Below are 24,725 nucleotides of genomic sequence, written 5' to 3'. Positions count from 1 at the left end.
GAGTGCAGGCTCATGATGATGTATGCAATAAGAGCTGATATTAGCCTATAGGGTGAGGCCTCATTTGCATGTTCAACACCCCTCACAGCTTCTTCAGTTAGTGGAATTGTGAACCGACAGCATGAGTCACTTACTTCAGACTTGCAGTCTACATAGACAGGAAACATAAGGAAAGCTGTCTAACTTTTGTTGCTGGATTACAAATCCTGACATGTATACTTTATAAAGAGGTTCTGTTTTCAGGTCAAATATGAATTACTGTAATATAACCTTTGCTCAGATTAGAACTAGAACGTGTACTGCTGTCTGGAAGGGAGGCAGCCCCCCTCCTGTATGCCCATCTATAGCCAGGCCATCTTCCCTTGCCCCTCCTTTGTACAGAAGAAAGACATGACACTTGTGGATGTCGTCATAATGTACCTGCCACTTTATCGTTACATATCTGCAGTTTATTTGTTCTTACACTGTACAATGTCACTTTTAATTGCAACTGAAATTTCAATAAATAGACGTTTAAAAATAAAATTAAAAAAAAAGCTACACCCAAGAATCGCAGCCTGGGGAGGCATTTAAAACTGACCCCCAATCTAAGGGCCCTGTCGCACGAAAGGCTTTGCTGCTTCTGCTATGACATTTAGGGCCTGTACACACTGCTGCACTTTTAAAGTAGCATGCGATTTTTAAATCGCAAAGCCTGTATGAGAATAGAAAAAACGCATCACACCAGTGTGTACAGGTCTTCAAGATTTTCATGATTTTAAAAGCGCAGCAGTGTGTACAGGCCCTAAGCGGCAGCCACTTATGTCATCCAACGCAGCTGCAGCATGTCACATGATGTAACGAGCTTCCGCTTCTCTATTGCGTCACAGCTTTTAGTGAGTGCGTTGGATGACATTAGCAGCAGCAGCTGACGTTACTAGTTGAGAAGAGAAGCAGCAATCAAGTCTCTTGTGCCACAGGACCCTAAAAGTGACGTAATCCTTTGCAGTAAAGAAACATCGATCCTACCAAAAAAGAAAAAGAAAAAAAAGAAACCAATCTCTTGTTTAGTAACGTTAGTGCAGAAGGTCACTGTCAGTACAGGGACACATTAGTGGAGGAATGACACTAGATGGCGTAGCAGAACGCATTAGGCTACACCGCTCCAAGGATTCCACTGGAGTCTGCGGTGAAACCGGTTGGCGTGCGATCTGAGTGGAAAGAGATGATGGCAGGGAAACTCCATACGGGACAAACATCTCGTCTATGGGAAACACAGAGAGCAGTCAATATCCGGGCGGCCACCCAGGACTCATCAAGCTCCACCCACAAGGAGGGATTTGTCATCAAGCTCCACCCACAAAGAGGGATTTGCCATCATTTTAGCTTTTTCCAAACGATCTCGTTAGCAATTCCCACCCCGAAACAAAATCAAAATATCCAGTTCCAACATTGACAAACTTAGTGCTTAAGAAACTCCACCCCTGGACGTACAAGTTCATATTTCCCTTATACATAAAATGAGAAGCCCCCCCAAATATACAGTTAATGTTTCCCTTATCCATGAAATTGGAGTGGCTCCCTGGATGTATAGTTTATGATTCCCTTATCCACAGAATCCCAGAATCCACTGGAGATGCATTGTAGTAGTCCGGAAACACTGGCAGAGATTTCTGAAGTGACAGATTGGAAATGCATAATCTTTTGGGTCCCCTCTGGGCGTGGTGGGGGGTGGCCCAGTAGAGGGCAGTACAATAGAGGGTATCGGCAGTGGGTTGCGGTACAGTAGAAGATACTGGCAGATCGCCATCCAATATTGATGTCTGGCAGTTGAAGGACAACTATTGCTAAAAATTGTAAAATTGAAAATACATATAAATAAATGTACATTTTTCCCAGAATAAAACACTGTAAATTACTTTTTCCTATATAGCTGTCATTTACTGTATCAAATAAAACATTGTGACTGATCTGACAGGTTTTGGGCTAGTCCATCTCCTCATGGGGGGAGTATCAGATATTTATTTACAAAAGCACTTACTGAACTGTAGTTTATCAGCCTAACTTCCAAAGTAGTGTGCAAATAAGTAGGTAGGCTGGCTGACACCTTTGTATAGATCCCTTTCCATGGGGGGGATTTTGTAAAGAATGAAGGAAATACTGAGGATCTCCCAAGAGGAGATGGAATAGTCAAAAATCCATCAGTTCTGTCAGGTTTTTACTACCCACTGTAAGTGACAGCAAGATAAGAAAAAAGTGATTCATAGTGCATTTTAGTCTAGAAGAAATATACATTTTTATTTGTCTGCATTTACATTTTTGTAAATAGGGGCCCTTTATGTAGAGCCCTGGTGGATTACAATCCAATAGAGGTTATTGGTGGTGGTCCAGTAGGTGGCATCGGTGGGTTGCGTTTCAGTAGAGGAAATAAGTGGGTCACTGGCCAGTAAAGGGTATTGGTGGGTTGCAGTTCCATTGACGGTATTGGACCCAGGTGATGTGCAGTGTAGCATCCATTAGTATAACTGAATATACAGTAGAGTCCTGCTCTGTCACAAGAGGGTAAGTGTCACCAGAGGGGGGCGCTGTTCTGTCCTAGAGGCTGGAAACATGCTCACTACACCATGACAAAGCTGAATAGATGATACTGAGACAGAAGGAAGCCCCCTCCACACAGATCTTGTACCAAACACCTCCTGGTATTCACACCGTGACCCGGACACACAGCAACAGTGGGAAGAGTATTTACATCAGTCACCACCTCACGCCAAGTCACAATCACACTGTGTACACAACACCATGCCATCCACCACTACAACACACAATGCCAGGAAGGTAATGTGGGTGCCACCTGGTAATTTGGGCTCCGCCACAGAATGTCCAGTTTATCATTTGGGAGCCAGACATAGCCAAAGCCCAAGGTTACGGTAAGGAAAAGACTGTAGTGTTAGGTGTAGGGTTAGAGTAGGACTAGTTTTACGAGTAGTTAGGGGGAGGATTAGTGTTAGGAGGAGGTAGAAGCCTTAGTAGAGTATCGGCAGTATTCATCCAGCTCCAAAATTTCTGACACCTTTTTACAAGTGTGCCGTACAATGTGCCAACAATCTCTTCTCCACACAACTACAATGTACCACTCTTTACTATCTACTTCACACTAAGACACAGTACCATTCATTCCCACGCACGCTACACCATGCCATTTAATCACTCTCCACTGTGCCACACAATGTACCATCCATCACCACACATGCCACAACATACCATTTATCCCCACTCATGCTACATAAAGTACCACCCATCGCCACTCTCTCTACACCGTGCCACATAACGTACCATCCATCCCCACAACATACCATCCATCGCCATTCACGCTACACAATGTACTATCCATCCTGCCTCACGTTACACTGTGCCACACAACGTACCATCAACCACAACACATGCCACACAACGTACCATTTATCCCCACTCATGCTACATAAAGTACCATCCATTGCCACTCACGATACACAATGTACCATTCATCCTGCCTCGCGTTACACCATGACACTGAATGTACCATCCAACGCCACTCCCTCTACATCATGCCACTCAACGTACCATCCAACACCACACATGCCACACAACGCACCATCCATTGCCACTCATGGTACACAATGTACCATCCATCGCTAGACCATGCCACAGAGTGTACCATCTTTCACTCCCTCACAGCACACAATATACAATGCACCATCCATTGTTACACCACACTACATCATGACATACTTCTCTGTCACCCAGGCTTGTACTCGCCCAGCCTGTATCCACTACAAGTGTTACCCTATGACAGAGGACATGTCGTATTACACACAAGGAGGGGCCTCTGTACAGTCGTGGATTCCGGCAGACAATCACACACCGCTATAAGGGAGGAAATAGACAACAGCCAGTGTCATAATCCAGTAGTGCCAATTTCATGTGGAGTGCCAGCCTCCAGCAGGGGTCACCGTACCCAGTCATGTTACCAGCCTCTCTCTTCCTGTAGTGGCGCCCCCCTCAGGAGCAGCAGTAGTTTTCCACAATAGCTTAATCACATAACGAAATGGAGCAGACAGCAGGGGTGCGCGGCTTCCTCTAACACACAACATAGACAGCAGGCAGCGTCTGTGCAAACACCAAATAATTGTCCATATAATGTACAGAGAGCAGCAGGCGAATGGGCGGCCCAAGATAATGCCAGTCTGTGGGGACCAGTCCTACAAGCCAACAAGGGGCCCTCAGTCATCAGAGGGCCGGGTCCCCTGCTACAGGGAAGAGGAGGCGGAGTCTTCGTAGTATGTGCAATACCCGCTCTCCTCCGCTAGATGTCACTGGTGGATCTCGTTCTCGATCAGACTGTCCTCACAAGACTGGAATTCTGCATCCTGCGTGTTGTCTGCGTTGATCATGTCTTCGTCCTGCGACCCTGGCTCCGTATCCTCGCTGTCTCCTGCTGGCTCGCTGTCAGCGGACGAGTCCTGGAGGACCTGAGCAATGTATTTCTGGTAGGAGAAGAAACGGGGGGAGGGGGGGAAAGAGAGATCAGCAGGGGTCTGTGAAAGCTACTTTAACTCCAATATAAAATATCACTACTCCATTTAGTTGTGTGGTTAAAGTGACTAAAGAAAAACAAAGTCCGGCAACATAATCTCCTTTTACAAAATGCCAGATGCCCAGCTGTCATTTAAGAGACTCTAAAGTCCCCGCGGACGTAGGAGGTCTTTATCCCCCTAAATCCCGGGGCAAAATCCTATGACTTTCAAAGTGGCAGATTTTGCTGCCCGGCGAGGCAGAGCTTTGGGCTGTAGCTCTGTCTCCAGTTCATTCAATCACCGCCGATCGCTGCCTCTTCCCGCCCCTCTCAGTCTTCTTTCAAAGAGAGGGGCGGGGAGAGGTGGCGATCTGAGGTGATTGAATGGACTAGAGGCAGAGCTACAGCAAAAAGCGCTGCCTCCTCCTGGAAATACTTTATCCCTCAAAAGTACTCAAACACTCACAACAAGCGGGAACTCTAGTAATAATAAAAACAATTCAAATGGAAATTATTTCAGTTGCACTAACGGAGGATATTCACTTTCAAAATGAATTGCATGCAAAAGCATTCGGCACTAAACCTTTTCACAAGCGCTGAGGTTCGAAAGTCGAAAGGATATTTGCTTCCAAAATGGTTTGCATGCAAACACATTCTGTACTAAACCCTTTCACCGGCGTTGAGGTTCCCTCTGTTTGAACAGGTCCCTACTCCACCCACACCTGTCAGCAAGCAAACAAGCAACAAGCAAAAATGTCATTCTCTTGAAACTGAGATTTACACTGGGGCCTGTCAGGTTCTACGTTTAAAGGTAACACATACATGGTCATTGTGGTCTAGCTGCAGGCTGTGAGGTCTCCTGCTCGTATACCAGGATGATGTAAGTTGCGCAGTTTGCAGCTCCCATGAGATTTTAGACTGATTTATATGCATGCATGTGTTCCCTAAAATGTTAGAACCAGACAGGCCTCAGCATGAATCTCAAGTACATGTTTGCTTGCTGACCAGTGTCGGTAGAGTAGGGACCATTTTGCACAGAGGGAACATCATCGCTGGTGAAAGGGTTTGGTACAGAATGTGTTTGCACGTAAACCATTTAGGGAGCAAATACTCTCTATTACTAAAACTGAATACAACTTGCAGAATACTTATTTTTATCATTACTAGAGTCTGTGAGGGAGCTCATCATTTGCTTTCACAACAAGCTACTGTAGTCTGTGAGGGTGAGGGGGGACTACAGTAGCTAGGAGCACTAGGAGCCACTAAGCAGCGTTGTACAGGTGGGTCTTTCTAGCTTTACTGCAGGAGGGAGGGAGGAACAAAGTAATGACTCATCCTATCAGCATGTTGGGGGAGGAGCTTTATTGTGGCTGTGCTGTTCAGCTTGGAAGCAGAGGGACAGAATTTCAGCCTAAATTCCTCAGGTAGCCTGTTATACACACTGATCTCAGCCAAGCTGCCTGTACTGTCCTATAGATAGAGAGGGGAGGGAAGAGGCGGGAGGCTGCATGTACTGTTCTATAGAAAGGGAGAGGCAGAATGAACTGTTCTATGGAGGGGGAGAGACAGGAAGGCTGCATGCACCATCCTATAAAGAGCAGGAAAGGAAGGGCAGGAGGCTGCCTGTACTGTCCTATGGAGAATGGAGGTAGATGGAGGCTGCATGTACAGCACGACAGACTTACCGCTGACTTCTGGGAGGCGTTGGAGGATGGGCGGCCATTTTGTGTCCCATCAGTGGCATTTGGCTCTGTGTGGTCAATCTGCAGGAAGGAGGAAAAGATGGGTGAGTGAGTAAGGGGAGTTCCTGCAGGACAGAGTGAGGTGGGATTGAAGTAGGAGAAACTTTTTGGAAGAGAACGAGAGGAGTGCCAAAGACACAGAGGAGACAAGAACCATCTGATGACCTCACCCGGTAGTTGTGAGCACTCAGGTATTTGAAGTGTCCGAAGCAGACGTGCGACAAGCAGATGACAATGGTGATCACCAGAACCACAAAGGTGAACATAGAGGTGGGAGCCAGGAAGCCTGTGTGAGGAGAGACAGCTGTTAACATGCTGAAATATGATCATTCTAGATTACCACTAATGGCAGCCATACATGGAATGAGGTGAATGAACAAATCACCTCAACATGTCTATAATACAAGGTGTATTCTAGCTTCCTCCAGCACCATGGAGTGAGAGATGAACTCATCCATAATACAAGATATAGTCTAGCTTCCTCCAGCACCAGGGGGTGAGAGATAAGCTCACCCATAATACAACATGTATTCTAGCTTCCTCCAGCACCAGGTGGTGAGAGAAGCTCATGCATAATACAATGTGTATTCTAGCTTCCTCCAGCACCAGGGGGTGAAAGATGAACTCGCCCATATTATCATAAGCAATGGGCTGTATACGTGATCATAGTTTCTCTTAGTTTCTGCTAATTCTGCACTAGACAAACATTTCAAGAACGCCTTACAAAATATCCTGAATCCGTACAAAATGAGATTGAGGTATAAGATTGGACAATAATATTGCCCAGATCTCGGCACTCACCTGTCCGCACAGTGGAGAAGAAGAAAAGCCAGAACAGGCAGAGGATTGGCGCTGCCACCACTTGACTCACCGCCCCTGAATGGATCTTCTTGTCCAATTTAGCAGGTAGGTAGGCATAGTATAGATTGTATCTGTCCACCAGGTGTTTTAGTAGCATGTACATCAGGCCTGTGATTAGACAAAGCACAAAGAAAACCGCTAACATCCACCATATGGAATACATTGCCATATCTTATTGTAAAGGGCACTTAAAAAAACCTTATGTGTACCAGACACTACAGTCAGTATTTCTGCTTTACAACTGCTAAGATAAATAAAGACCAACACTATATTAACAGGAGACACTAGGGAGGCACACTATAACTGGGGTCACTAGGGAGGCACACTATAATAACAGGGGGCACTAGGGAGGAACACTACAATAATGAGGGCATTAGGGAGGAACACTATAATAATGAGGGCATTAGGGAGGAACACTATAATAATGAGGGCATTAGGGAGGAACACTATAATAATGAGGGCATTAGGGAGGCACACTATAATAATGGGGGCATTAGGGAGGAACACTATAATAATGAGGGCTTTAGGGAGGAACACTATAATGAGGGCTTTAGGGAGGAACAATATAATAATGAGGGCATTAGGAACACTATAATAACGGGGGCATTAGGGAGGCACACTATAATAATTGGGGCATTAGGGAGGAACACTATAATGGGGGCATTAGGGAGGCACACTATAATAATGAGGGCTTTAGGGAGGAACAATATAATAATGAGGACATTAGGAACACTATAATAACGGGGGCATTAGGGAGGCACACTATAATAATGGGGGCATTAGGGAGGCACACTATAATAATGAGGGCTTTAGGGAGGAACAATATAATAATGAGGACATTAGGAACACTATAATAACGGGGGCATTAGGGAGGCACACTATAATAATGGGGCCATTAGGGAGGAACACTATAATAATGAGGGCATTAGGGAGGAACAATATAATAATGAGGGCATTAGGAACACTATAATAATGGGGGCATTAGGGAGGCACACTATAATAATTGGGGCATTAGGGAGGAACACTATAATAATTGGGGCATTAGGGAGGAACACTATAATAATGGGGGAATTAGGGAGGAACACTATAATAATGAGGGCATTAGGGAGGAACAATATAATAATGAGGGCATTAGGGAGGCACACTATAATAATGAGGGCATTAGGGAGGAACAATATAATAACGGGGGCATTAGGGAGGCACACTATAATAATTGGGGCATTAGGGAGGAACACTATAATAATGGGGGAATTAGGGAGGAACACTATAATAATGAGGGCATTAGGGAGGAACAATATAATAATGAGGGCATTAGGGAGGCACACTATAATAATGAGGGCATTAGGGAGGCACACTATAATAATGAGGGCATTAGGGAGGAACAATATAATAACGGGGGCATTAGGGAGGCACACTATAATAATGGGGGCATTAGGGAGGAACAATATAATAATGAGGGCATTAGGAACACTATAATAACGGGGGCATTAGGGAGGCACACTATAATAATGAGGGCATTAGGGAGGAACACTATAATAATGGGGGCATTAGGGAGGAACACTATAATAATGAGGGCATTAGGGAGGAACACTATAATAATGGGGGCATTAGGGAGGAACACTATAATAATGGGGGCATTAGGGAGGAACACTATAATAATGGGGGCATTAGGGAGGAACAATATAATAATGAGGGCATTAGGAACACTATAATAACGGGGGCATTAGGGAGACATACTATAATAATTTTGGGCGTTAGGGAGGCACACTATAATAATGGGGGCATTAGGGAGGCACACTATAATAATGGGGGCATTAGGGAGGCAAACTATAATAATGGGGGCATTAGGGAGGCAAACTATAATAATGGGGGCATTAGGGAGGCACACCATAATAATTGGGGCATTACGGAGGAACACTATATTAATGAGGGCATTAGGGAGGAACAATATAATAATGAGGGCATTAGGAACACTATAATAATGGGGGCATTAGGGAGGAACACTATAATAATGAGTGAATTAGGGAGGAACACTATAATAATGAGGGTATTACGGAGGAACACTATAATAATGAAAGCATTAGGAACACTATAATAATGGGGGCATTAGGGAGGCACACTATAATGGGGGCATTAGGGAGGCACACTATAATAATTGGGGCATTAGGAAGGCACACTATAATAATGGGGGCATTAGGGAGGCACACTATAATAATGGGGGCATTAGGGAGGCACACTATAATAATGGGGGCATTAGGGAGGCACACTATAATAATGGGGGCATTAGGGAGGCACACTATAATGAGGGCATTAGGGAGGCACACTATAATAATGGGGGCATTACGGAGGAACACTATATTAATGAGGGCATTAGGGAGGAACAATATAATAATGAGGGCATTAGGAACACTATAATAATGGGGGCATTAGGGAGGAACACTATAATAATGAGTGAATTAGGGAGGAACACTATAATAATGAGGGTATTAGGGAGGCACACTATAATAATGGGGGCATTAGGGAGGCACACTATAATAATGGGGGCATTAGGGAGGCAAACCATAATAATTGGGGCATTAGGAAGGCACACTATAATAATGGGGGCATTAGGGAGGCACACTATAATGGGGGCATTAGGGAGGCACACTATAATGGGGGCATTAGGGAGGCACACTATAATAATGGGGGCATTAGGAAGGCACACTATAATAATGGGGGCATTAGGGAGGCACACTATAATAATGAGGGTATTAGGGAGGCACACTATAATAATGAGGGCATTAGGGAGGAACAATATAATAACGGGGGCATTAGGGAGGCACACTATAATAATGGGGGCATTAGGGAGGAACACTATATTAATGAGGGCATTAGGGAGGAACAATATAATAATGAGGGCATTAGGAACACTATAATAATGGGGGCATTAGGGAGGAACACTATAATAATGAGTGAATTAGGGAGGAACACTATAATAATGAGGGTATTACGGATGAACACTATAATAATGAAAGCATTAGGAACACTATAATAATGGGGGCATTAGGGAGTCGCACTATAATAATGGGGGCACTAGGGAGTCGCACTATAATAATGGGAGCACTTGCACATGACACGCATGACTCACCGAAAGGAACAATGATGGGACAAGTGATGCTGTAAGTCATCACCACAGTGAAGATGCACATCATCCATGCGTATGCCGCCCCAAACTGGAACTCGTAGGCCTGGTGCTGCGGGACAGACAAGAGGGGTGAAGTTTCCTGTCAGTGTGCTGCAGATCCAGAACACACAGAGGTGACAGTAGTGTGTACATGAGCAGTGCGTACATGAGCAGTCTGACTGCTCTCTCATGGCAAACATTTCGTTTTTCAGCATAATATACTTCAGGAGCTCTTCTGTGGGATCAGACCACAAGGTTGCGGTCACTCCCCAAACATCTATGAGCTCTGGGCTCCCATTACTCTGCCACTAGCTGTCCTTCCTTGGAGCAACTCAGTAGGTGGTAACCACTGCACACTGGAAACACCCCATATGTGCTGCTATACTGGAAATGATTTCTGGCTGCAGTACTGTCTGATTCACACACCTGAAACAAGCATGGGGCTAATCCAGTCAGACTTCAGTCAGAGCACCTGATCTGCATGCTTGTTCAGGGTCTATGGCTAAATGTATTAGAGGGAGAGGATCAGCAGGAAAGTCAGGCCACATGCATTGTATAACAGGAAATAAATATGTCAGCCTCCATATCCCTCTAAGTTCAGGTGTACATTATGTTTGTGTGTTTATAGAGAGAAGCCTGTCCAATTCTCCCTTCTCAGCAAGTAATGAGCCAGTGTAATTTGAGCTCCCAGCTGCGGACAGGTGGGAGTTGAGATCCAATATGTAAACACAGGTTTGCCATTTCTGAGCTTCCAGCAAGCCAGGAAATAACTACACTGCAACATCTCTGAAGGAGCTCTATAAGCTGTAACAAGGAAATGCTTTTCTATAGAGCTTATTATGCTGTTGCCTATCTTTTAGAGCAGAGAGGAAGTTCTTGAGTTCAGGTCCGCTTTAAAGAGGATCTGTAATTAAAAAAGTGCCCCTATGGTGTACTTACCTCAGGAAGGGAAGCCTCTGGATCCTAATGAGGCTTCCCTGTCCTCCTCCATACCAGCGATGTGAGCTGCTGAAGATCTGCCGGGACTCCAGGGTCATAACAGTCATGTGTGAGCCTCATGCAGGCACAATAGCGGTTTTCCTTAAGGCTCAGGCGGAAATAGCGATATCTGCTCCTGCACAGTAGAGCGGATCCGATCGGGCTCAGCTATTTCCACCTGAGCCCAAAGGAAAACCACTACTGTGCTTGTGCGTCGCTCACACAGGACTGTTATGATCCGGGAGCCCTCCACTGCGGACAAGCTAGTCAGCAGCTCTTCAGCAGTTGACAGCGCTGGAATAAAAGGGACAGAGGTGGACGGGGGAGCCTCATTAGGATCCAGAGGTTTTCCCCTCCTGAGGGAAGTAGGGATTTTTTTGTTCCTTACAGATCCTCTTTAAAGGGATCCTTAAGTCACCTGGTGAAAAAAAAAAAAAAGAAAAAAAAAAAGGGTTTCACTTACCTGGAGCTTGTACCAGCCCCCTGCAGCCGTCCTGTGCCCACGTAGCTACCCACCAATGCTCCGCTCCCCTGCCGCGGGTCCGTTTTTAGTTTTCGCCAACTCCGAGTCGGCGGGCCACTGCGCCTGTGCAGCCCTGTCCATGCGCATCTTTGCACGTGTTCCAGTCCGCAATAGCGTTCTGATATCTTTTTTTTCAGGTGACTTAAGGATCCCTTTAAACTTGCCCAATTTCCCTGCTTCCAGTGCATTCTATTTAGCCACTGTTCACAAACTCCCTAATCTGTCTCATCCCTCATTAGGTTACACTGAAACAAGATAAACAGTGTTTAATAACCATCATTTAACCTGTCAAGTGTTTTAACTTTGTGGCCACACACACACACACACACACACACTATCCCATACCCGTTTGACGTTTTTGCGCTCTGCAGCGGATCGTGCCAGACACAGTCGGATCATGTACATTAGCAGACCTGGGATACGCAGCAGATCCATGGCGTTACCGATGAAAGCGGAGGCGATGACGTAATTGACAAAGAACGCCCCGTTGTCTGGGAGGAACACACACCTGAGACACAGAAGAGGAGGAGAGGTCACTGATTGGAAATAAACATGTCAGCATGATGACCTCATCACATACCATGCACAATTAGAGGTAAAGAGGCGCCCTGGTTGAAATAAAAGCATCTAAAAACAGCTTAAAATCGAGGAAATAATGAGGTGGCTTACCACAATAACGAAATCCTTGTATGTGACAAAAGATTTTTATTTAGCACAGGCAACGCGTTCCACGGGTCTAAGCCTGCTTCATCAGGCCAATAAAAGTGCCAAATGAACAAGTCAATGTGGCATAGGGAGCCTTTATGGGCCTGGGAGGCTCCCTTTGCCATATCGACTTGTTCATTTGGCACTTTTATTGGCCTGATGAAGCGGGCTTAGACTCGCGAAACGCGTTGCCTGTGCTAAATAAAAATCTTTTGTCATATACAAGGATTTCGTTATTGTGGTAAGCCACCTTATTATTTCCTCGATTTTAAGCCGTTTTTAGATGCTTTTATTTCAACCAGGGCGCCTCTTTACCTCTAATTATGCATAGTTATACCCCCAAACAATCAGTGTTTGAGGGGTGGTGACAGACCACCTGTGGGTGCCCCACAGTGGACACCTGTCCCTACTTTTCCAAGGAGAGCGACCACGTCCAGGTCCCGGCTGGGACTACCCCGAGTGGAGTCGGGTTTATGGTCTCCACCTGCTTCCTACGGTTAGTTGCCCTTGCAACCCCCTTTTGTGAATAGTTATTTATTGAAATTCCTTTTTTCAATTGCATACTAATATACTACACTATTGGGCTCCCGTATTTGTCTCCTATATTTTTTTCCCTGCAAGGTGCTGAGACACCCCCACCACACTACTCATCACATACCAATACCTCCAAAGTACTGAGATTACCACTATCCCACCTGCTGTGCCTGGCCAGATCTTATAAGCCTTGTAGTTAGGCTTACGGTGTAACAATACAGCTTGCTGAATGATAACGAACAATTCTTCATGTGAACGATCGGAAATGTTCGTATGTGACCACTGATTGAAACAAATCAATTCATTATCTATCTATCTATCTATCTATCTATCTATCTATCTATCTATCTATCTATCTATCTATCTATCTATCTATCTATCTATCTATCTATTTTGTCCAATCTGACCGTTTTCCTATTTCCTGATCGGAAATAGGATCTGAAGTGGAAATTGCATAGTGTAACCAGCTTAATGCTGGAATACACAAGATTTTTCAGCAGATTTACTGTCCGATCGATTTTCCGATCGTTTTTTCTAATCAATTTCCATTCACTTCTATGAAGAATCAATCAGAAAAACGATTGAAAATTAGATCGGACCTGTCGGAAATTATATATCGAACCATCTACCTGCCAAAAAATCTCAGTGTATTTCCAGCATAAGGCCTCTGCTTCTGATTAGTGACATTAGCTATACCCGCAAGTGACTGTGTTTAGACTCTGTATGAACCTGTAAAGGGATAATTACGTTTGCTGCAGAGATTTTGCTCAGTATATAAGGGATGCAGCGCTGAAGCCTTGCCTTGTACACGTCAAATCAATGTCGTTTGAAACAACGACAAATGACAGATATCCCAGTACCGGGTTGAGATGGTTATAAAATGTAGCTAAACGTCAACAACTAACCGATATCAGTTATTCTGACCAATCAATCTAGCGGATCAATTCCCACGATTATTGGACAGAAATTGTGCAGCCGGCTGGGTGTATGCAAAGTCGTTCAAAAAGCATTGTTTCAGAGCATGTGGAGTTGCTTTAGAGCATGTGTAATGTCACTTCCACTTGCATGCGCAGTGATTGAACAACAATCATTTGGAGTGTGTGAGGGATGGTGCAAACCAAGAGCGCTTCTGAGCACTTTTAAAAACGCCATCGCTTTGAAAAGCATTTGGCTATTGTATTTGAATGGGATGGATCACACCAGAGAGAAGTGATTTTCTCCCAAACGCAAATGTGGGCCCTGCAGCATTTCTGCGGCGATTCAGCCTCAATGTTAAATATAGGAAAGTGGAAAATCGCTCTGAAAAACGTTAGATCAGAGCGATTTTTTACAAGAGTTTTTGTTACAGAAGCTGTTCAATTCCAGCTCTACTGTAACAAAAAATAAAAACCGCTCCACAGATCACTAGGCATGATTAGAAAATCGCTAGGCACATGCCTAGAATCGCTCTGAAAAGTATCACTTCAAAAGCGCTGGATGTACTGATTGTACAATATGTAAAATGTCTCATGTATCTATGTAATACATGTTTTTGTACTTATATTGCTTGTTTTTATGATTGTACAATGTGTAGAACGTCTCATGTATGTATGCTATGTATGTTTTTGTACCATGTTCAGTGTAGATGTCGATGCTGTATAAATAAAAAGTATTAATAAAGTGGTCTGGAAATTCTGCATGCGAGTGGCGGGGGACTGGTGACTGTATAACAAGCAGCACAACACCGGCGGTCAATACACTACAGAAATCTTACTTACTCAAACCTGACTGCCGCCTCTGCCAGGAACTTCTTGTCAAAGAGCCAGCGGAAGAACAGGTCCAGACTGCAGGAGAGAGGCAGGAGAAGAGGTGGTGAGAAGAGGCAGGGGGTGCAGGGATACCTCTCTCTATACATACAGTGTCATACCTGCTCAGGCCTAGAGAGGGCAGCAGCAGCACCATGAAGATCAGGAAGGTGTAACACTTGTGCATAGTGGTGCGATTCTCCCCTGACCTGCAACGAGAGACAAACATCACACTCAAGGCCGCTGTCACCAACATGATGACAGCTGGATCAGGAGGACAGACTGGGAACCAGCACAGAAACAAGAGACCTGAGAATTTACTTACAACTGAGAGGGGGTGAGGGAGAGAAATAAGGTGTGTGTGTGTGTGTGTGGGGGGGGGGGGGGGGGGGAATAGAAGGGAAGGGGGGGGGTGCGGGAAGAGTGAAGGGTGGGACAGGGAGGGGGAAGAGGGAGTGTGAGAGAGAGAAGGTGGGGGGTAGGAGCTGAGCACCACCAGTGGGCACCATATACATTAGTCACAGCAGAAACCGTCACTCGAGGAGTACCTGGTCCAGTGCGCCTCGAAGAAGGCTGAATAGTAGACGATGGTGGGCAGCAGAGCGGAGAAGGCCCACAGTAGGAGGGTGGGGAAGAACTGGGTGATGATGGGATTCTGTGGAGAGGAAAATATGACTGTCAGTCTGAGCATATTGGCGGTCTCTCCATGCGTTTCATATCACTCCATTAGTCTCTGCTGTGCTCAGGTCACTCAGTGACGGGTGGGAGGACGAGGCAAGCATAGGATAGGCAGCAGGAGGGTCATTAATGTGCCAGACCATGAACGGTCAGCGTGAGCAGAGAGTGTAGTGTCTGCTCCAGTGGGCCGCTGCAGTCAGGCTGGAGCCCTTGGCGGATGCATCTCAACCATATTCGGTTTGGGAAATGCATCCGATCTCCGGCAAAATCGTGGACAGCACAAACGTGCGGTCAGATAAACACAACGGATGCTTTGCAGAATGACATGATCCATTTCCTGTTTGTGATGCGGTAAAACGGACAAAGAAAATGTCAATTTTCCTCTGTAGTGAGATACGACAGCGCCGTGACAGCAAGTGTACGCTGTGTGACTGTATGCGGTCATTGAGCGCACACCGTGTCAGCGAACGTACGTGCCATGACAACAAGCGTATGGTGTCATTGAGCGTAAGCTGTGTGAGTGTACATTCCGAGACAGTGAGCGTATGGTGCCATCAAGTGTATGTTGTGTCAGTGAGCGTACGCTGGTCAATAAGCATACCCTGGTCAGTGAGTTTACATTGCATCAGTGAGTGCACAGCCCTCTGTAGGAGGGCATATGGCAGTTATTCTGCAGTGTATGGATGCCAGGCCATGGTCACAGCTTGTCATTACACACACTCACATTCAGATACTCCACAGGTTTGGTGACGTTGAACTTGTCCATGGTGGTGATGATGATGGCTGGAGTGGTGAGGAAGAAGAGCAGCAGAAAGAGAATGACGTTGATAATCAGGCAGCGAATCCACCAGAAGAAGCCGCGTGTGGACAAGTGCTCCCTGCGGGGACAAGTACACAATTATTACACAATGTCACATGACTCAGGCCACTCCCTTCCAACCTCTAGTCAATATACTCCTTATGCTGGGCATACACTGCATTTTTTTTTCTTATCAATCGAGCCGCTGATGGCTCGATTGATAATTTCCGACGTGTCCGATCACGCCGCGGATCGATTCCGCAATGGAAGAGAAACAAAGAGAAGATAAAAAGTGCCCGCGGGGACGAGCGGGAATTGATCCGAGCGCCCGCGGGGACGCGGCGGGAGTCAATCCGGCGGCTAAACGAGCCGCCGGATCGCGTCGTGTATTCCCAGCATAACTTGATATAACCTAGTACACACCATACAATTTTCTGTAAGATTTTCTGTTAGATTTACCTGCCAGATAGCTAACTTCCAACATGTTGGAAATTATCTATCTTGCCAGGCAATTAAACATTGATCTACTTAGCGGGAGATAACCAGAAGACAATGCACCAGAGATAATGACCAGTCTCTACCAGTGCCTTTACAGAAAATAATCTAATTACAGAAAATCTTATGCTGGGGATACACGGTACATTTCTGTACCGTGTATCGACCAGCTGATCCGGCCAGCTGATAATATTCAGCTGGCCCGAACAAGCCGCTCGACTCCCGCCCCGCTCGATTCCCGCCGGCAGTCAATGGCAGGGAATCGAGCGGTGATAAGGAAGCGCCGGCTGGGACGAGCCACAATCGATCCATGCGCACGTGCGAACGAGTGGGGATGCGCCGGCATCGAGCCGCTGGCTCGATCCGGCGCATAAAACGTGCCGTGTATGCCCGGCATTACAGAAAATTGTATGGTGTGTACTAGGCATACAAGCACACTGCCTCTAGGTATGCATATTGTATATTACCCCAACTCTTGCTAACCACATTCATTTAGATTGTAAGTTCGCAAGGGCAGGGCTCTCTCGCCCTTTGGTGTCTTGAAATTTGTTATACATTTTGTTCATCATGTTACATTTGTCACTGTAGTAACTGTCTACCAGTTCTGTATTATGTACCAGTGTTTATATATTCTGTGTATAATTGTCTGTATGATAATGTACCCATGTTTTTTCCATACACTGTACCCAGCGCCACAGAATATATTGGAGCTTTATAAATCAATAATAGTAAATGTCACAACTCTGGCATTAAAGAGGCCCTGTAGTCACGTAGTAGAATGCAGTAAATTATTCAGGATTCCCACCTTTACAGTAATTTTCCTGGTTTCAGAATAAAAAAAAACATCTTATATCTATAGATTGCTGTATATTTATGTGCAGCCCAGCTGTTCCAATGATGTTTAGCCTAGGCTGACAATCTATACGTATATCCCTCCCCCCCGGGCATTCTGGGAGACCAGATATATTTTCCATTGGCTTTAGATTCTCAGAAAACAAACATTCACTTCAGAATGTAAATCAAGGAGTGGAAAGATTTTACGTGGACAAACACTAACTAAATAATTCTTTAGTGAATATTGTAAAATAAACAATTGTATTACACAGTAATTACGTTATTTTCACTACAGTTCCTCTTTAACTGCCATATAGGTGGTCTGTCCACTAGGTTGCTGCCAGTCTGTGCCCAGCACTCACTACACTGACCTGGACTTGGTGTGTATTCAGCGCACTCCCACCACTAGCCCAATGGAAAGTGAACCTGTCAATACATCATACTGCTCACAGGAGGCATCGTACGCTGCAGGATGTCCCATGCAAGCACTCTTTTTTTTTTTTTTTTCAGCAAGGCTTGGTGTACAAAGGCGCCAGAGTAGAATAAAAATGTTTAAAAGCCGTCTAAAAGATGGGGATGTTCAGGTGGACTTACCTTCGTTCGAAAATATAGAACTCAATTGAGTCACAATATATCAATACAAAAATCGTTTTATTTTACTCCACTTAGTGCAACGCGTTTCGCAGGTGTGGTCCTGCTTCATCAGGCAAACAGGAGTATAACTCAATGGGTCTAGATGCAGAAGTGAGCGCCTCTGTCGACACAGAGGCGCTCACTTCTGCATCTAGACCCATTGAGTTATACTCCTGTTTGCCTGATGAAGCAGGACCACACCTGCGAAACGCGTTGCACTAAGTGGAGTAAAATAAAACGTTTTTTGTATTGATATATTGTGACTCAATTGAGTTCTATATTTTCGAACGAAGGTAAGTCCACCTGAACATCCCCCTCTTTTAGACGGCTTTTAAACATTTTTATTCTACTCTGGCGCCTCTGTACACCAAGCCTTGCTGAAATCTTGATTCCACCCTCGGTGGAGGGGTGCTACCCCATTTGCTATCTACAGAGAGCGACATCTTAATAACCTGAGTGGGGTCAGGTTTTAATACTGCCCACCTGCACTTGAAGTGGTTGCCTATGGGTAACCCAGGTTTGTGAGTATTTCTAAATATTTTGCTTTAAACCACAACTAACTTAACAATACTACACCATATTGGGCTCTCGATTTCGCTTTGTTCTTCCAAGCACATGCAAGCACTCTGCTTCAATCAGAGTTCCTGTGTGCTACCTCACTTGCCATAATGCAATTCTGCTGTTAGTCCAGAGCAATGTGGGATGCGGTGGTTGGAGAAGGGCTGGCTGAGAATAGATGACATCTATAGAATACTGCATCGGCCCAGGATCATCCTTACAGCTCCTGACAGCATCTTACTGCTGCGTCCAACCAAGAGCACTCCACAGCACAGCTTACATATTTTTGTAGTTTTGTAGCCAACTAAAATAAGTTGTATATTCAGTCTGTCTCAAGGGCTCCCTCTGGTGTACAGAAACGCACATGGGTATTATCACTTAACCAAACAAAAAAAAGTGCTCCATCAGCCACATCACCTGTGCAGCTCCACAACTAAAAGACAAAGTGTGGTTTTAAAATTGCAACTGACAGTCTGATTCAATGATATATATATATATATATATATATATATATATATATATATATATATATATATATATATATATATATATATATATATATATCTCGATATAAATGAAAATAAAAATATGAGCCTCTTTTCTTTATTCTCTTTGCTTCTAATGTTCTCTTCATTATCAGTACTACACATACAATTCATAAAATCATAACTTTTTTTTTTCGCTTCAGGTTTGCTTTAAGGTGGCCACACATACACAGATTTCCATCCAGGGTGGTAAAACGATTAATCCTGGTCTGACTTGAATCTGATCAGGGAGTGATCTATTCTGTTCACACACTGCACAACACATTTTCTACATATTTCAGCAATAAATCTACTGAAAATCGATCTAACTGCAAGCACTACATTGCACAGTGCAACACTATAGGCCGTCGATCTCCTGCTGCTCAGCCCCGCCCAGTCAATTTTCAGCAAAAATCTATGAAAATTACAATGAATCTGACATGTTGTGCAATAGGTTCCCGAAAGATTCAATCCTTGTGTGCTGGGAATAGATCTAGAAAATCGAAGTGTGTGGGGACAGCTTTACTCTCACCCTGGATACAATCTAATGAGCTGACTATCACTTCACTGGGTAAAGCCCCCCCCTCCCCCCCCTCTCCCTCACCAGTAGATGTTTTGGGGGTCCGGGGCATAGCTGACGGTCCAGTTGTGTAAATGGAGAGTATCGCTGCAAGATGAGTGTTTCGGCTCCCCCCGACAGCTGCAGCCGTGACACTTACAGGCATTGAAATCTCGGAGAATCCTGCGAGGAGGAAGGAGAAGGTGATGAGAAACAGTTAATGCAGATGGTCTGTAATGGGGATGCACTCACCACCAGCAACTTCCCTCCAGACAGACGCACCACCAGCAGCTACCCTCCTGATGCATGCGCCACCAGCAGCCTCCCTCCGGACAGACGCACGCACCTCCACCAGCAGCCTCCCTCCGGACAGACGCACGCACCTCCACCAGCAGCCTCCCTCCGGACAGACGCACGCACCTCCACCAGCAGCCTCCCTCCGGACAGACGCACGCACCTCCACCAGCAGCCTCCCTCCGGACAGACGCACGCACCTCCACCAGCAGCCTCCCTCCGGACAGACGCACGCACCTCCACCAGCAGCCTCCCTCCGGACAGACGCACGCACCTCCACCAGCAGCTTCCCCTCGGATGGACCCACCCCACGCACCACCACCAGCTTCCTTCCCGATGCACGCACCACCAGCAGCTACCCTCCTGATGCATGCGCCACCAGCAGCCTCCCTCCTGATGCACGTGCTACCAGCAGCCTCCCTCCGGACAGACGCACGCACCTCCACCAGCAGCCTCCCTCCTGATGCATGCGCTACCAGCAGCCTCCCTCCGGACAGACGCACGCATCTCCACCAGCAGCAGCTTCCTCCCGGACAGACCAACGCACCGCCACTAGCAGCTTCCCTCCTGATGCACGCACCACCAGCAGTAGCTTCCCTCCTGATGCACGCACCACCAGCAGCTTCCCCCCGACGCATGTGCCACCACCACCTTCCCTCCTGATGCACGCGCCACCAGAAGCTTCCCCCCTGACGCATGCGCCACCAGCAGCTTCCCTCCTGATGCACGTGCCACCAGCAGCTTCCTTCCTGACAGACGCGCCACCAGCAGCTTCCCTCAGGACACACATGCCACCGGCCTCCCCCCTCAGGACACACATGCCACCGGCCTCCCCCCTCCAGACACACATGCCACCGGCCTCCCCCCTCCAGACACACATGCCACCGGCCTCCCCCCTCCAGACACACATGCCACCGGCCTCCCCCCTCCAGACACACATGCCACCGGCCTCCCCCCTCCAGACACACATGCCACCGGCCTCCCCCCTCCAGACACACATGCCACCGGCCTCCCCCCTCCAGACACACATGCCACCGGCCTCCCCCCTCCAGACACACATGCCACCGGCCTCCCCCCTCCAGACACACATGCCACCGGCCTCCCCCCTCCAGACACACATGCCACCGGCCTCCCCCCTCCAGACACACATGCCACCGGCCTCCCCCCTCCAGACACACATGCCACCGGCCTCCCCCCTCCAGACACACATGCCACCGGCCTCCCCCCTCCAGACACACATGCCACCGGCCTCCCCCCTCCAGACACACATGCCACCAGTATCCCTCCAGGCACAAGTCATTCCCTGTGATGACCTGTAGACTCACATGGCTGTGGTGGCTTCATTTTGAAAGGTGACAAATGCCATTCCAAGTGGTTTCTCATTAACCCGTTCTTTCTCCTTCTTATAGTCTTCCTTCAGACGCTTTTCTAGCTGGGTGTAATACTCAATGGCCTCTACCTGTGGGGAGCAAAGAAATGTTCAGAATACATAACAGCTCCACCTGCACATGGAAGCCGAAGCCTATCCGTTACCCGATACATGGCACATTGTGCAGCGAAGCCTTCCTCGAATGCTAAACGAAGCATTACGTTTGCAGGACACCAGCTCTTTATTAGAGCAAAATTCAGTACCTACAAGCAATAGTTCCCTCTCCTTTGTCAAGAATCCAATGCTAAATACTGCCCAATACACCGCATGGCAGCCTTCCTGTAGCATGCTTAGTGAGCACAGAACTAACAAAGGCCAGTCTGATAGGGAGTGCATGCTTACTGAGTACAGAGCTTAAGCCCAGTCTACACGGAGAGATGTTGTGGCGATCCGGCGGATCGATTAGCCGCCGGATCACCTCTTCCGCGTGCCCGCCGCGTCCCCACTCGCCGCGCGTGCGCCGCATTCGATTGCCCACTCGTCCCCGCTTATCTTCCGCTCGATTCCCTGCCGTTGTCCCCTCGCGGGGAGCGAGCAGGGAATCGGCGGAAGCAAGATCCGTCCTGTCGGATCTTATCAATCGAGCCGCAGTAGTAGTAGTAAGGAGCATCGCGCCCGCATCTACGCGTGTAGATGCGGCTTAACAGAGGCCAGTCTGATAGGGAGCGCATGCTTAGTGAGTACAGAACTAACAAAGGCCAGTCTGATAGGGAGCGCACGCTTAGTGAGTACAGAACTAACAAAGGCCAGTCTGATAGGGAGCGCATGCTTAGTGAGTACAGAACTAACAGAGGCCAGTCTGATAGGGAGCGCATGCTTAGTGAGTACAGAACTAACAGAGGCCAGTCTGATAGGGAGCGCACGCTTAGTGAGTACAGAACTAACAAAGGCCAGTCTGATAGGGAGCGCACGCTTAGTGAGTACAGAACTAACAGAGGCCAGTCTGATAGGGAGCGCATGCTTAGTGAGTACAGAACTAACAAAGGCCAGTCTGATAGGGAGCGCACGCTTAGTGAGTACAGAACTAACAGAGGCCTGTCTGATAGGGAGCGCATGCCTAGTGAGTACAGAACTAACAAAGGCCAGTCTGATAGGGAGCGCATGCTTAGTGAGTACAGAACTAAAAGAGGCCTGTATGATAGGAGGTGTACAAACTGCAGTAACCCATATCAACCAGACATATTTACTGTTGTCTATGCAGGTGTTCTGTGACTGGTTAACAGAGCATATATATATATATATATATATATATATATATATATATATATATATATATATATATATATATATATATATATATATATATATATATATATATATATGAACACATAATTCCACTGCCATTATGCATCAGTTGTGACATCACTGCAACAAAGGGGCGTGGCTTGGTGTAAGCATAGCCCCTGATATATATGAAGTATCTTCTGATAGGATGGTTCTCTCCATTCTAGTGGCCTGAGACTGCCGGTTGTAGGGCTTACGGTGCTGCTGCTATGACAGAAGACACCCCCCTACCCTCCGACCCTCATCCAAGAGGCCGGTATGCCCGTGCTCTGTCCACTCACCTCCTCGCAGCCCTTTATTGCACAGCAGCACAGGTGACCACAAGGTTTGGGGTTGATAAAAGAGGTCAGGTTCTCTTTGTTCATTAGGTGGGTGAAGTACATGCGGCCTCGCTCAGCTTTTTTCCTGCAGAGAGTAGAGGTGAGATATGAGGTCACATGGGCAGAAAATGAGGAGTACATAGCATGTCCCTCTATTCCCCAGTGCAGGCGCCGCGCCCCTCTATTCCCCAGTGCAGGCGCCGCGTTCCTCTATTCCCCAGTGCAGGCGCCGCGTTCCTCTATTCCCCAGTGCAGGCGCCGCGTCCCTCTATTCCCCAGTGCAGGCGCCGCGTCCCTCTAATCCCCAGTGCAGGCGCCGCGCTCCTCTAGTCCCCAGTGCAGGCGCTGCGTTCCTCTATTCCCCAGTGCAGGCGCAGTGCTCCACTATTTCCCAGTACAGGCGCCGTGTTCCTATATTCCCCAGTGCAGGCGCCGCGTTCCTCTGTTCCCCGGTGCAGGCGCCATGTTCCTCTATTTCCCATTGCAGGCGCAGTGTTCCTCTATTCCCCAGTGCAGGCGCCGTGATCCTCTATTCCCCAGTGCAGGCGCCGTGTTCCTCTATTCCCCAGTGCAGGCGCCGTGTTCCTCTATTCCCCAGTGCAGGCGCCGTGTTCCTCTATTCCCCAGTGCAGGCGCCGTGTTCCTCTATTCCCCAGTGCAGGCGCCGTGTTCCTCTATTCCCCAGTGCAGGCGCCGTGTTCCTCTATTCCCCAGTGCAGGCGCCGTGTTCCTCTATTCCCCAGTGCAGGCGCCGTGTTCCTCTATTCCCCAGTGCAGGCGCCGTGTTCCTCTATTCCCCAGTGCAGGCGCCGTGTTCCTCTATTCCCCAGTGCAGGCGCCGTGTTCCTCTATTCCCCAGTGCAGGTTATGTCTGTTATACCGCCACAGCCATCCCGGGGGCTCTCCCCTTCCTATGACGTCACCGGTAACAAGAATAAGGCTCTCCCTCTCATGGGTACACAGATTGAGATAAAAGCACACTGTAGACGCTGCCTGGGCCTGCACAATGTATTAGTAAAATGAGTATATAGTTACACTAACAGCAGATATTAGGGGTTATTATTCTCACCTTTCTGCATCCAGGAACATCAGTCTGGCAACATTATAACACGGCCTCGCTTCCAGCACAGTGCAATTCACATAGGCCTCCCTGCAACACAACACAGGCATGAGATGAAATGGAGCCCTAGGCAAGATAGTAGGTTTTTTTCCCACTGCTGATGATGACCTGGCTTTTTCAGTAAGATTTAGTTAGGACTAGCATCCTCAGGCCTCTAGACTATCTCCAGGCGCTAGGCAATTGCCTAGATTTGCCTTGTGGATGCTCCGGCTCTGCAGTGACTGTGAAAGCGTGACCAATCCTCCCGCCAGCAGAGCGATTGTGAGCGGCGGGCTTCATCCATTCACATTGTCACAGCACGATGTTCAAACACTACATGTAACTGCATTATCCACCAGCTAACAAACATCCCCCCCCCCCCCTCAAATTCCCATCCA

The 24,725-nt window shown here is 47.0% G+C and overlaps 1 protein-coding gene across 2 annotated transcripts in view; it reads right to left on the bottom strand.

Moving 5' to 3' along the window:
- Positions 1 to 404: 404 nt before the first annotated feature.
- Positions 405 to 24,725, bottom strand: part of TMEM63B (transmembrane protein 63B) — a 74,883-nt gene continuing 50,562 nt past the window's right edge. For both annotated transcript variants that reach the window (XM_068232636.1, XM_068232637.1), the window contains 14 exons: positions 24,298 to 24,378; positions 23,190 to 23,313; positions 21,521 to 21,654; positions 19,947 to 20,084; positions 16,224 to 16,377; positions 15,370 to 15,476; positions 14,944 to 15,030; positions 14,795 to 14,860; positions 12,144 to 12,306; positions 10,262 to 10,367; positions 7,075 to 7,242; positions 6,444 to 6,559; positions 6,217 to 6,294; positions 405 to 4,502 (listed from right to left, as the gene is read on the bottom strand). In XM_068232636.1, the coding sequence (XP_068088737.1) occupies positions 4,329 to 4,502; positions 6,217 to 6,294; positions 6,444 to 6,559; positions 7,075 to 7,242; positions 10,262 to 10,367; positions 12,144 to 12,306; positions 14,795 to 14,860; positions 14,944 to 15,030; positions 15,370 to 15,476; positions 16,224 to 16,377; positions 19,947 to 20,084; positions 21,521 to 21,654; positions 23,190 to 23,313; positions 24,298 to 24,378 (1,696 nt within the window). In that variant the 3' untranslated portion in view covers positions 405 to 4,328. The remainder of the gene's footprint in view (positions 4,503 to 6,216; positions 6,295 to 6,443; positions 6,560 to 7,074; positions 7,243 to 10,261; positions 10,368 to 12,143; positions 12,307 to 14,794; positions 14,861 to 14,943; positions 15,031 to 15,369; positions 15,477 to 16,223; positions 16,378 to 19,946; positions 20,085 to 21,520; positions 21,655 to 23,189; positions 23,314 to 24,297; positions 24,379 to 24,725) is intronic.

Source organism: Hyperolius riggenbachi, chromosome 4, assembly GCF_040937935.1.
Source record: "Hyperolius riggenbachi isolate aHypRig1 chromosome 4, aHypRig1.pri, whole genome shotgun sequence".
NCBI lineage: Eukaryota > Metazoa > Chordata > Amphibia > Anura > Hyperoliidae > Hyperolius > Hyperolius riggenbachi.
Note: the sequence above shows the minus strand (reverse complement) of the source record. Positions and strands in the feature narration are given on the sequence as shown.